This window comes from Octopus sinensis, linkage group LG7 (genome assembly GCF_006345805.1).
Source record: "Octopus sinensis linkage group LG7, ASM634580v1, whole genome shotgun sequence".
Taxonomy (NCBI): domain Eukaryota; kingdom Metazoa; phylum Mollusca; class Cephalopoda; order Octopoda; family Octopodidae; genus Octopus; species Octopus sinensis.
Genome location: NC_043003.1, coordinates 1,080,806 through 1,093,305, shown reverse-complemented (window position 1 = coordinate 1,093,305; position 12,500 = coordinate 1,080,806). Strand labels below are relative to the sequence as shown.

The 12,500-nt window shown below is 37.9% G+C and overlaps 1 protein-coding gene across 1 annotated transcript in view; it reads left to right on the top strand.

Moving 5' to 3' along the window:
• The window catches only part of LOC115214096, a 98,606-nt gene extending 87,170 nt beyond the window's left edge, over window positions 1-11,436 (top strand). Inside the window, exon 3 of the mRNA XM_029783149.2 lies at window positions 10,261-11,436. Within this exon, the coding sequence (XP_029639009.1) occupies window positions 10,261-10,481 (221 nt within the window). The 3' untranslated portion in view covers window positions 10,482-11,436. The remainder of the gene's footprint in view (window positions 1-10,260) is intronic.
• Window positions 11,437-12,500: the final 1,064 nt, after the last annotated feature.

Below are 12,500 nucleotides of genomic sequence, written 5' to 3'. Positions count from 1 at the left end.
ATAGAACAAGTCCTCTTGATCAGATATGGAGTTGGAATTATAGAGAGGACCGATGTAAAGACCGATGCAAAGTAATTTGAGAGAAAAACTAGGAAGTTCTGATGATAGGAGAAAAGGACAAGAATGAAATAGAAAGAGAGCACGTCAGATAGATCGAAAAAAAACCCTCTACATGGCCAAATTTGCAGAGCCTCTGAAGAAGTACGTGGGAAAAAATCCTGGGCTTGGTTTAAAAAATGGGCAATTAAAAAAGAAACAGAGAGCCTAATTGTAGCAGCTCAAGATCAAGCGATAAAAACAAACAACTTGAGGAAAAAATATATATGGAGAGAATGTGTCAGAAAAATGTAGAGCCTTTGGAACTTGGAATGAGACAGTTGCACATATTGTGGGAGAATGCCTTAAGTTTGGTACAGGAAGAATATAAGAAATGGCAGCACGACCAGGTTGTAAAAGTTTTACACTGGAAGTTGTGCCAGAAATGGGGATTTGAAGCTAGAAACACATGGTACAGTCATCGAGTCGAAAGAGTCCTGGAGTCGGAGAAATGTAAGAGTCTGTGAGACTTTCCTACTCAAACGGACAAGAAGTTAGAAAATAATAGACCAGACATAACAATTATAGATAAGGAAAAGCGAAGTTGCTTGCTTATCGACCCATCATGTCTGTTTGATTCCAGGATCGTAAAGGAAGGGGACGAAAAACAAAGAAAACACAACTCCTTAAAATTTGAAATAGGAAGAATTTGGAGCATACGAACAGTAAAGGTCGTGTCGATAATAATTGGTGTGTTGGGAGAGATTGAGATACAATGTCCGGTAGAGGTCCTACAGTAAGTTTGTCTCTTAGGGACAGCAAGGATTATCAGGAGGGTTCTGAGCACTCGAAAGACAGCTGAAGGTTACAGGTAATAACCCGCTACCTGCAGAAACCCTACTAAGAATAAGTCTGTACGTGGTGTGTTAGTCTTGAAGAGAGGCAAAATCAAATGTATGGGCGGGCTAACGATACCGTCAGGGGAGGTTATGAAGCAGATAGCCGATACGGGCTATAAGTACTCGGAGATATTGGAAATGGATAAATTGATGGAGAAAGAAATGACAGAAAAAATTAAGGTGGAGTACTTGTGCAGACTGATCCTTAAGTCGAATTTTATCGGACAGAATAAGATTGATGCTATCAACACCTGGGCGGTTTCACTCCTTAGATATGGAGCAGGGGTAATCGCATTGACAGCAGACGAACTAAACGGCTTAGACAGAAAGACAAGGAAGTTGCTGACTAGATATGGGATACTCCACCCAAAAAGTGACACAGACAGACTGTATGTACCAAGAAAAAGAGGGGGAAGAGGTCTTACTGGATGCGAACACAGCATTAGAGCAGAAGAAAACAACATAGCATGGTATGTAAACAAATGCTACAGAACCGCTATTATTAGAAGTAGGAAGGTCAGGCTTGTGTAAGATGAAATATTACAAAGATAAAGCACCATACAAGAAATTGAAAACGAATGAAACTGAAAATAGGATGGGTAAAGAAAAGAATGCATGGTCAATTTCATAGGGATGTTGAAGATAAGACAGACAGAGAAAAAAGATGGCTGTGGATGGCTAAAAGTGATTTAAAACCGAAAACGGAGGCTCTAATCTGTGCTGTCCAAGAGCAAGCACTAAGAACAAACTGCATAAAATACAGAATAGACAACACAGCAGAAAGTGATAAGTGCAGAATCTGTGGACAAAACGGTGAAACCGTATGGCATATTACCAGCCAATGTACGCCACTAGACCAGAAGGAATATGAGACGCCACGACAATATAGCCAGGCTTGTCCATTGGACACTTTGCAACAAGTATGGACTTGATAGAACAAAAAATTGGTACGACCACAAACCTGAATGCATCGTCGAAAATAGAAATGCAAAGATCCTATGGAATTTTTTGATTTAGTGCAACCATGAGATAGAGAATAGGAAGCCGGACATAGTGTTAATTGAGAAAGAAAACAAAGACATAGCATGCCCAGCTGACTCCGAGATTGACTTTGCCTTTCATCCTTTCGGGGTCGATAAATTAAGTACCAGTTGAACACTGGGGTCGATCTAGTCGACTAGCACGTCGGGCGAAATGCTTAGTGGTATTTCGTCTGCCGCTACGTTCCGAGTTCAAATTCCGCCGAGGTCGACTTTGCCTTTCATCCTTCCGGAGTCGATTAATTAATTACCAGTTACGCATGTAATCGACATAATCCCTTTGTCTGTCCTTGTTTGTCCCCTCTATGTTTTGCCCCTTGTGGGTAATAAAGAAATAAATATCTTCTTTGTTGAAACTACACTTGTCTCCTTTCAGTCTCCTCAAAAGTCTTAATCCCATCTTACTATAGCAACAAAACCGAACTGGGAAGGTGCCTCAATTTAAGTACCTAATTCCACTTAATCTTAATTATTTTTGCGTATAACAAAGCCATATTTGCGCATATGTATGTATATAAATGTGCGTATATATATATATATGTGTGTGTGTGTGTGTGTGTGTGTGTGTGTGTGTGTGTGTTGTGTGTGTGTGTGTGTATGGATCCTCAGAACGTTCAGAACCAGAGATAAGGAAACCATGATGGTCCTCTGGCGGACATTCGTCCTCAGCCGCCTGGATTACTGCTCACAGCTATGGTCACCCACCAGTGTGAGATTAACAGAGGACCTTGAAGCAATCCAGAGAAGATTCACAAAGAAGATCGTCTCTTTGCAACAGCTCAGCTACTGGGAAAGGTTGAAACAGCTAAGACTCTACTCCCTGGAGAGAAGACGGGAGAGGTATGCAGTAATATATGTCTGGAAGATCCTGGAAGGAATTGTGCCAAATTTTGACATTGAAAGCTACACCAATGCCAGAACGGGACGACACTGCATAGTGCCAAAGATCCCAGCAATGCCATCACGCTTCAGGACCAGCTTCTGCAACAGCCTGGGTTTCAAGGGCCCACAGCTTTTTAATATTCTCCCAAAGAATCTGAGGAACTTGCACAAAGTAGATGTAGGGGTTTTAAAATCAAAGCTGGACCTCTTCTTGTCGAGAGTCCCAGATGAACCTACCTCACGGCAAGAGGTCCAAATGAGAGTAGCTATATCAAACTCCATTCTTCACCAAGTGCCACATATTAGAGGAGGCTCTTAGTAATAACAGTGTAGCAAAATGGCGGTGCATCAGCATGGTCGCAGCTCTGAGCTGAAACTAATAAGAAAAAAATATATATATATATGTATATATATATATAATATATTATATTATTATATATATATATTATATATATATATATATATATATATATATATATATATATATATATGTACACATCCATATATACATTCATCGGCATTATAATATCTATTTATATATCTACTAGCAGCATAGCCCGGCGTTGCCCGGGTATGTAAGAGCCCCTAGTAGGCAACGACTAATCTCAATCTAGTCTTTTCCCTCTCGGGAACGAAGGCGCATGTGTAGTTGCAATGTCTTCTCTTCACTCGATACTTCTGTGTATACGATGTTCCTAGCTGTCCCTTTGGGCGAAAACATGAAAACATCATTGCGCCTCCCAAACACGTAAACAGCCCACGTAGAGTTGACCGTGGGCGAAGCACTGTTCGCCCACTGTAACCCAGCGACTTGTAGCGTTGGCCTTGGGATTTATGATGGATATTGCGAAGCAGAGTTTAACAGGAAACTGAGAACGCCTGAAGTGGATTGGTAGGTCAGCGCCCGACGGTTGAAGGTGCATGCGTGGAATGAAGACGTCCTCTCCCTTCCCACAACTGGTAAGTATTGTGGCCGTTATTAAATGCTGTGGCAAATTGTTTCACAACCAGACGTGTGCCGTTGCACTGTTTAGGTGGTACCAAATTCCTGATGAGCATAATGGGCGCACCGACTTTTAACTTCAGGATGTGTGGTGGCAGGCCTGGCGGTTCAAGTGAATTCATGAATTCAACAGGATAATCGGCAAGCTCGGCGGGGTCTGCTGTCCTATCAATAGATTTGTAGACGTGGACATCACCAGGAATAGCTTCAAGTAGCTGGATATTGATGGAGTTGAGAGTTAAAAAGGTCGAGTTGCGTCCCCTAGACAGTCTTTGGTTTGTGTTTCTGATTCTCGACCCATGTCGAATTTATCGATTTTTTTCAGAACTGGGGGAAGTTTTCAAAATTTTCGCTGCGTTAGTTTTGAATTATGATATTGGGCTATGTGAGTGTCAAGTTTCATCAGAATCGATTGAAAGCCGTGGTCAGGGTAAGGGTACAACCTGACACACACAGACAGACAAACTGCCGCTTATATAGAGAGAGATATCTAGTCATCAATAAATGTGTGTGTGTGTGTGTGTGTGTGTGTGTGTGTGTGTGTTATAATGCCAGTGAAGAAAGTATACGTTGAATAGGAGAGGAAATCTTCAGTGTCAGAAGAAGAAAGAGATGGAGGATTGCATTGGCGGGAAATGCATAGAGATTAAGAGTAGCGAAAGGTTTAGCGCTGTGGTGGGGACGGGGCTACGACATATAGAATGGATTAGAGAGCTAAAGAGTATGCAAAGAAGTTACCGAGGAAAAGAATCATAATTAAAAGGAAGTTGTTCGTAGAAAGAAAATTAATGATGCCCTGTCACCTCTACACGTAAGTGACATCTCTCTCTGCTCGCCATTATATGGAGGTACACTAAACGCCAAAACATTAGGCCTTCAACGTAACAATAGAAGGATAGGCGACGGCAAAAAAAAACGGGAGGAGGAGACTGACATAGAAGAAAAGTAGAAAAATCATTTGGTCTTCTCTTTTCTCTCTCTCTCTCTCTCTCTCTCTCTCTCTCTCTCTCTCTCTCTCTCTCTCTCTCTCTCTCTCTCTGTCCCCTGTTTTCATTATGGTTTCTGGTCTTGTTTACGCGTGTTTATCTCCGCCTTCCGTCACGTAGCCTTGCACCTTTTCTTTCGTGTCACTTCCCTCAATTTCCAACAAAAGGTGATGTCAAACACAAGGTTTACAAAGCTTTATAAAGGAACTATGAATGATGAATGATGAACGATGAATTATGAATTATGAATTATGAATGATGAATTTCAGAGATGCACTTCCACTGGCGAGGGATTTGGGACTTGCGTTGAAACTAAAACAATTAACAAAACTCATTCTTTTGACCTTTTATTTGTTTCAGTCATTTGACTGCGGCCATGCTGGAGCACCGCCTTTTAGTTGAAGAAATCGACCCCGGGACTTATTCTTTGTAAGCCTAGTATTCATTCTATTGGTCTCTTATACTGAACCGCTAAGTAACGGGAATGTAAACACACCAACATCAGTTGTCAAGTGATGGTGGAGGGGAAAAACACATAAATACAGACACACACCTATATCTACACAATCAGGTTTTGAATTCAAATGCTATGCACAACGTTTATATATATATATATATATATATATATATATATATATGTGTGTGTGTATGTATGTATGTATATATATATATGTATTTAAGAATTCTATTTACCAGTGTAGAATTTCTTCCGGTACCGATGTCTTCTTCTATATAGGAGCGTCCACTTCCCAGTTATCCAAGAGAATTTCAAACCACTATTCAACATTCAGGGATAGTAAAAAACGACATAGTACAGGGCTAAGTAAATTAGTTTGGCGTCTTAAAGACAACAACGTAAATTTCAAGTTAGATTGGTTCATACTGTCTGTATCCTTTCCTTTTGATAAGGGCAGGAGATTTTGTAACATTTGTAACTCTGAACTCTTCCATATTCTTTTTCTCTAAGGTTCCCCTAGTAAACACACTCATAGAAAAATCATACAAATGTAAACACTGGCAGAAACACACTTTCTACTCAAATAAATGATAACGATAGTCACTGTGGTTTGAACAATTAGCTTTACGTCCACCCCACTTCTATAGAGAAATTCTTTCCTAAGCCTTCGAACATTCTTTCAATCAACGTACCCTTCCCTCTCCACCTGTTTCCTACCTATTATTCCTTTAACCCTTCTCTTCATACTATCTATCTTTGACGTCAATTCTTCTAACGGTTTTTTAAAAAAAAACACTCATTATCGCTGTAGGCAGTCATCGAAATTTTTGTTTGTCTTGTTGTCGAGAGAGGCTCACTTTCTTTCCTGATGAGAAGATTGCATAATGCACCCTTTATTCCTTTGGAATGAAAACATGTTGTCTTCGAAACATATGTCGAGAGTAAAGGAATTTTGTTAACATCTTCGTTCGAACCCATTCTTTCATTTATTCATATACAATACACAAATTTCTGCACATGAACCCGGAGTTTCTACCCTTGACAGGTCGCTTCAACCGTGTTTCTGACGTGAATTTGCTACCCAGGTTTCGGTTAAACGAATTTTCCATGCTGACGATAAACATAGGATAATTCATTCACCTAATTATGTATATATATATATATATATGTATGTATGTATGTATTGTATGTATGTATGTATGTATGTATGTATGTATTTAAGTATATGTATGTATGTATATATGTATGTATGTATGTATGTATGTATGTATGTATGTATGTATGTATGTATGTATGTATGTATGTATGTGTATGTATGTTGTCTGTGTATGTGTGTATGCTTGTAAGTAAACACTCCCTATTTAAACAGTGAATAATAAACAATAAAAATAGTTTGAAAACTGCTTCTAAACGTGAAACTATCAGAGTCACCTTTTGTAAACTTATAAACATCTAATAATTAAAGTGGAGAAAATAACAGAAAAGGTATTTCTCTTCATTTTTTCAAATGGACGTGTGTGTGTGTGTGTGTGTGTGTGTGTGTGTGTGTGTGTGTACGAGGGGGAGCTGCAAAGTTCCTGGTTTGGGGTCAAAGAAAATAAAAAGAGGATCAGTTAATTATGATTTTATTCAACATATTCCCTTCTCAGTTTCACACATTTATTGCAACGGTCCTTCAGTTTTTTTTAAGGCCTGTAAAAGAACTCGGAAGATAGGGCTTCTAACCAGGCTTTTCACGACACCCTTAAAGCCAGGAACTTTTCAGCACACCTTCGTATGTAATTTATTCTCTGTGTTATTAAAACTTTCATTTGCCTTACATACATATATATATATACAAAATATTCTATAATTATATGCATAATTATAATCAGGGGTCAGCTAATTGCTTCGCCTCGTACCGAAATTAGAAATAGAAGCTAAAGCCATTTCAACTACCATAAGTATCTCCGAGACAATAACACAATTTTTATGTAGGCAAAAAGAAAGAAGTGTGTTATTGTCTCGGAGATACTTATGGTAGTTGAAATGGCTTTAGCTTCTATTTCTAATTTCGGTACATGGAGAAGCTGACCCCTGATTATAATTATATTTATGTATATAATTATAGAATACTAGCACTATGACCCGGCGACCAATCACATACAGCTAGCTGGCATTCCATTGGTGTATCAAGTTTCGGGCATTTTGATTGGGTTTTGGATAGAAAATTCACAAAAAAGTCACTTCTATTGATTTTTTAATGGCTTTGCAGGATGACTGGGGAAATGTAAAGATGTGCACGACCACCCTTGGACGGTTTCGAATGACCATAGAAAGTGCGAGCCCTCTAACTGAAAAATTGTGGATTTGTATAAAGGATACACACACAGACAGACAGACATTTTGCCGTTTATATATAGAGAGACTAGCAGTATCGCCCGGCGTTGCTCGGGTTTGTAAGGGAAATAACTATATAAGCATTTTTAGAGAGTTATAGCCAAAAAATAGCAAAAAATGCATTAAAAATGGAAAAAATATGATGGTAAATTTTTTGAAAAATCGTTGACTCATCGTAGACATTTTTAGAGAGTTACTTCCCTTATATAATAGCGAAAAAATGCAATAAAATGAAAAAAAAACGATGGTAAATTTTTTTTTAAATCGTAGACTCACATGAGACGCTTTCTTAGCCATTTCTGTTTTGGTGTCTTCAAGCCATGAAGTTGTTGTTCTAAAAGAACGCTGGTCTCCTTGACAACGCATTACGACGTTGATTTCCTTACACTCCCTTCCCCACAGGTGCAGGTGTGAGCGTGGACGCCAACTCCGCCGCCATCGACACACGAAAAATTATGCATTAAAATGGAATAAAAAATGATGTTAAATTATTTTTAAAATCGTAGACTCATCGTAGACGCGCGCTAATACTCAGACGGGCTCGATATGAATCACAACTATAAGCTACCCGAATTTGGTTAAACTGCACCGCAAAATGTGGGAGTAGTTAGGAATCTAAATCGAAGGGGACAGACACTCACACAACTACAGTTTTATATATATAGATATACATAGCGCAGTAGTGGTGAGATGTGACAGCAAAGAAAAGCATACATTCACTCTCTGCATGCAATTAGACTCGGAAAGTTCGTGAGGAACCCATTGACCCAATTTGCTGACTTTTCCGATAGCACACAGGTCTCAATGAATGGTTGAATGACCAAATCCAAGCTTCTCTGCTAGTTCCTCAACAGTTACGATGAGATTTTGTTCCACCAGGGTTTTCAGGATGTCCTTGTCGAGTTCTACAGATCTTTCAGGATGAGGCTCGTCTTCTAGGCTGTTCCAATATAGCTTTGAAAAAAATAGCTGTTAAAATCGAAATGCACTCTTCAAAACTTGCACTATGAATAAGGACAAGATAAAATTACTACTAATATAAGTAGTTTATCCCATTCCCCTCTGACTTTTAGTTCAAGCTGTTGAAAAAACCGCATTATTATATATATATACATACATACATACATACATACATACATACATACATACATACATATACACACACACTCTCTCTCTCACACACATGCACACATTTATATTCTGTTATTCTTTTTATGTTTCAGCCTTGAGGTTGTGGCCATGCTGGATCATGTGTGGTGTGTGTGTGTGTGTTATCTGTCTGTCTGTCTGTATGTATATATGTATATGTATGTGTGTGAACAATAATATTTTCAACAGATGTGTTGCAAATGTATCTGATTGTTCTCAAGCTTCAATACTGTGTGTGTGTGTATGTGTGTGTGTGTGTATGTATGTATGTATATGTATGTATGTATATGTATGTATGTGTGTATGTATGTGTGTGTGTATGTATGTATGTGTGTGTGTGTATGTATGTATGTATGTATGTATGTATGTATGTATGAGTGTATGTTTACTTTATTACTAACACAAGCCACTACGGTTATTTAATGTAGTCTTCCTCAAATCACTATCTCTGGCTATTTACTCTCTTCCAAGAACATTTTCACTCACACTTATGTGTTAGCTTCCCATACATTTTACTCATGTATCTATCAGCGTGATAGAGAGAAACAAATATTACATCTAGTTTCACTTTATTCGTTGCCCACTGTGTGTGTGCGTTTGCGTGTGGTGTAAACCAGACTAAGAAAAGCATTTGACACACACACCAGAATGTGAGTTTTCTGTAAATTTTGCTTAATTGGAGTTTAAATTTAAAAAATGGACCTGGCATGACGCGATGCATTGTACTCTTAAAAATGCTAGGTAAATTGTAATTGAAGAAATCCTATATTGTAGATTTGTATAACTCCCAAAGGGAGGCAGATAAAATCTGCCTTTTATAATAAGAGATTTTGTATAATTCACCTATAAAGGTTATTTTAACGTACTGACTACTAGGTAAAATGATTAATTATTAATCAGTTAATTAATTGATTTATTAATTAATTAATTCTTACCCTATATTGTTACACACACACACACACACACACACACACATATATATACGCCTGCTAGATAAGTTAAATTTGTCTCAATTTGTCTAAAGTCGTAAGACACCTGCTGTTATCCTGTTATTACCATTCTTGTTTTTATTTTTATTTTTGTTTTCGTTTTTTGTATTTATATTCGTGTGGCTTCGTCCGTTTTTCTGTCCTTGTTGCGTTTACATTTGTTCCTTTTTCCAAGAAATCTAATGCTCACAGCTTAGTTTTTCCTTGGGGCTGGCCGCGTTGGAGCAAATATCAGAATTAATCAGCCGAAATTTGCTATGATGATCCGGTTTCTGACTGAAGATTAAAGGCTTCGAATGACCCGTCTGTTTTCTGTGTTCGTCCCTTTGTGTATTTCACGTTCTTGTTTCTTTATATATAATTTTTATACCTATATATATATATATATATATATATATATATATATATTTAAATCTGTTTTTCTTCTCTTACAATTTCAGTGGTCATCTACAACTCCTTTTCCTGCGCCGTAAGACCTACCTACGTGAAACCCGAAGGTTGTTATCTATCCACAGGGTCCAGAAGTCTCACCAAAGTGTGTTATTGTTATGATTACTTATGTAACTCCGCCAATATTCTTCCTGGCAAGTGGATGCCTTTGTTGTTTCTCTTCCAGTTCCTCGTTATTATGACAATAAATCGGATGTGGACACTTGACTAGCTGACTAAAAATGATCATATACATACACACACACATACATGTGTGTGTGTATATATACGTATATATATACATACACATGTACATATAAGTTTCATACACATGCATACATATATATATATAAGCCTCATTAACTTATTCCATACCCACATATTCACACACACGCGCACACACACACACACACACACACACACACACACACACACACACTCACAAACACACACACGTCTGCACAGAAATTGGTTGATTCGATGTTTCATATATTTACTTATGTATACACACGCACATATACACACAAATATATAATTAAGCAAGGAAATGGAGAGATTTAATTGATAAAATTAATCAACTAATTAATTAATTTTATCCATTAACTCTCTCCATTTTCTAGCTTAATGATATTTGATATTCATAAAATACTTATTGAAGAATTATGCGCGCGCGCGCATATCTTCCTAAACGAGAAAAGCCATGAATCATGAAATTTCGAGAGGTGGATAAATGGGAAGTCGTGGCCTTTATGCCTTATAAAATCATAGACTTGATAACATCCTACTTTCCGCTCTTCGACACTTCTAATAGCTTTAATATTCGCCCATAATGTGTTGTCTGTCGGGAGGGTCATTATGTCATTAATAAACATGCACTGGTTCTATTTTACTTCTATATTGTCTATTTTTGTTAGTTTCTTTACTTAGATAATAGAGAAGGGAAATGTAACCAGTGTGTGTGTACTTATTATTGGTATAATGACTCTCCCGAGATACAACACTGTAGTAGTAGGAAAGAAAGGAGAAAAACCGAGCAACGAATACAAAAGGATATAATCAAATGAAAAGAGTTTGAGATGCAGTAAATAGTGAGAAAGACAAAAAAAAAAACATAATAAAGAAGTTTTATAGAACCAGTGCATGTGTTTACTATAGCATAATGACCCTCCCGAGATACACACACTATAGCAGAGGAAGCAGAGAGAAAAGAATCGAGCAACGAAAACAAAGGGTAATAAGTGAAAGGAAGAGAATTTTTAGAAAGCAGTAAGTAGTAAAAAATACGCACAAAAAATAAAGAAGTGTAGTAGAACCAGTGCGTGTGTTTATTATAGCAAAATGACCGTCCCAAGAAACAACAGTATAACAAAAGGAACAGAAAGAAAAAAGACGAGCAACGAAATCTTGCAAACCAAATGCAAAATTGGAATATCCTAAGCTTTGCCCAAAGTGGTTTACAGTTGTAAGCCATCTCTGTGTATCAGGCATTTGTTGGAAAGATTACGTAGTACAACAAACAGCAATGGTCTTATGCCTCACTCGTGTATTATTACTTTGTAGATAGCGAAATATTTAAGAGTACAAGCAGGGTTTCTGCGTGCAACGAGTGTTTCTTTATGTTATATCTAATCTAATCCTTGCTGAATTAAAATTACGATCTGTTTTCTGTATTTTACAGAAGAAAACGACCACATGCAGAGTTGCTGCATTGTCGTAGCTTAGCTGAAAACTCATTAGGAGTTTTCGTGGTTTTCTCTTTCTTTTTTTGTTATTTGTTAGAATGAGAAAAGAAGATGCGTATTCAAGTTGTTCTTGAATAAGCGAGAGGAATAATTGGATAAATATAATACAGGTAACGATCCACAGGATTCCTGCAAATTTGGATAATTCGAAACTGAACTCATTGAAAGACGAGAACAGGAATAGGCAGAGGATTTGAGGCAAACATAAAACGCCAAGTTTTACGATTTCTATGGTATCTATTTAGAGAAAATCAATGGCCTAGTGGTTAGGGTGTTGCACTCGCTATCACACGGTCGTGGTTTCGATACCCGTGAGTTGTGCTCTTGAGCAAAACACTTCATTTCAATTTACTTCTGTCCACTTAGCTGTAAGTGAGCAACCTTGCAACGGCCCGACGTCTTGCTCAAGGAGAATATTGTGGCATCGGTCACTCATACGCCATGGAGACCATGTAGCTGACGTGACAAAACCTAAGGGTTCGAGGCAGCACGTGCATGGTATCTATTAC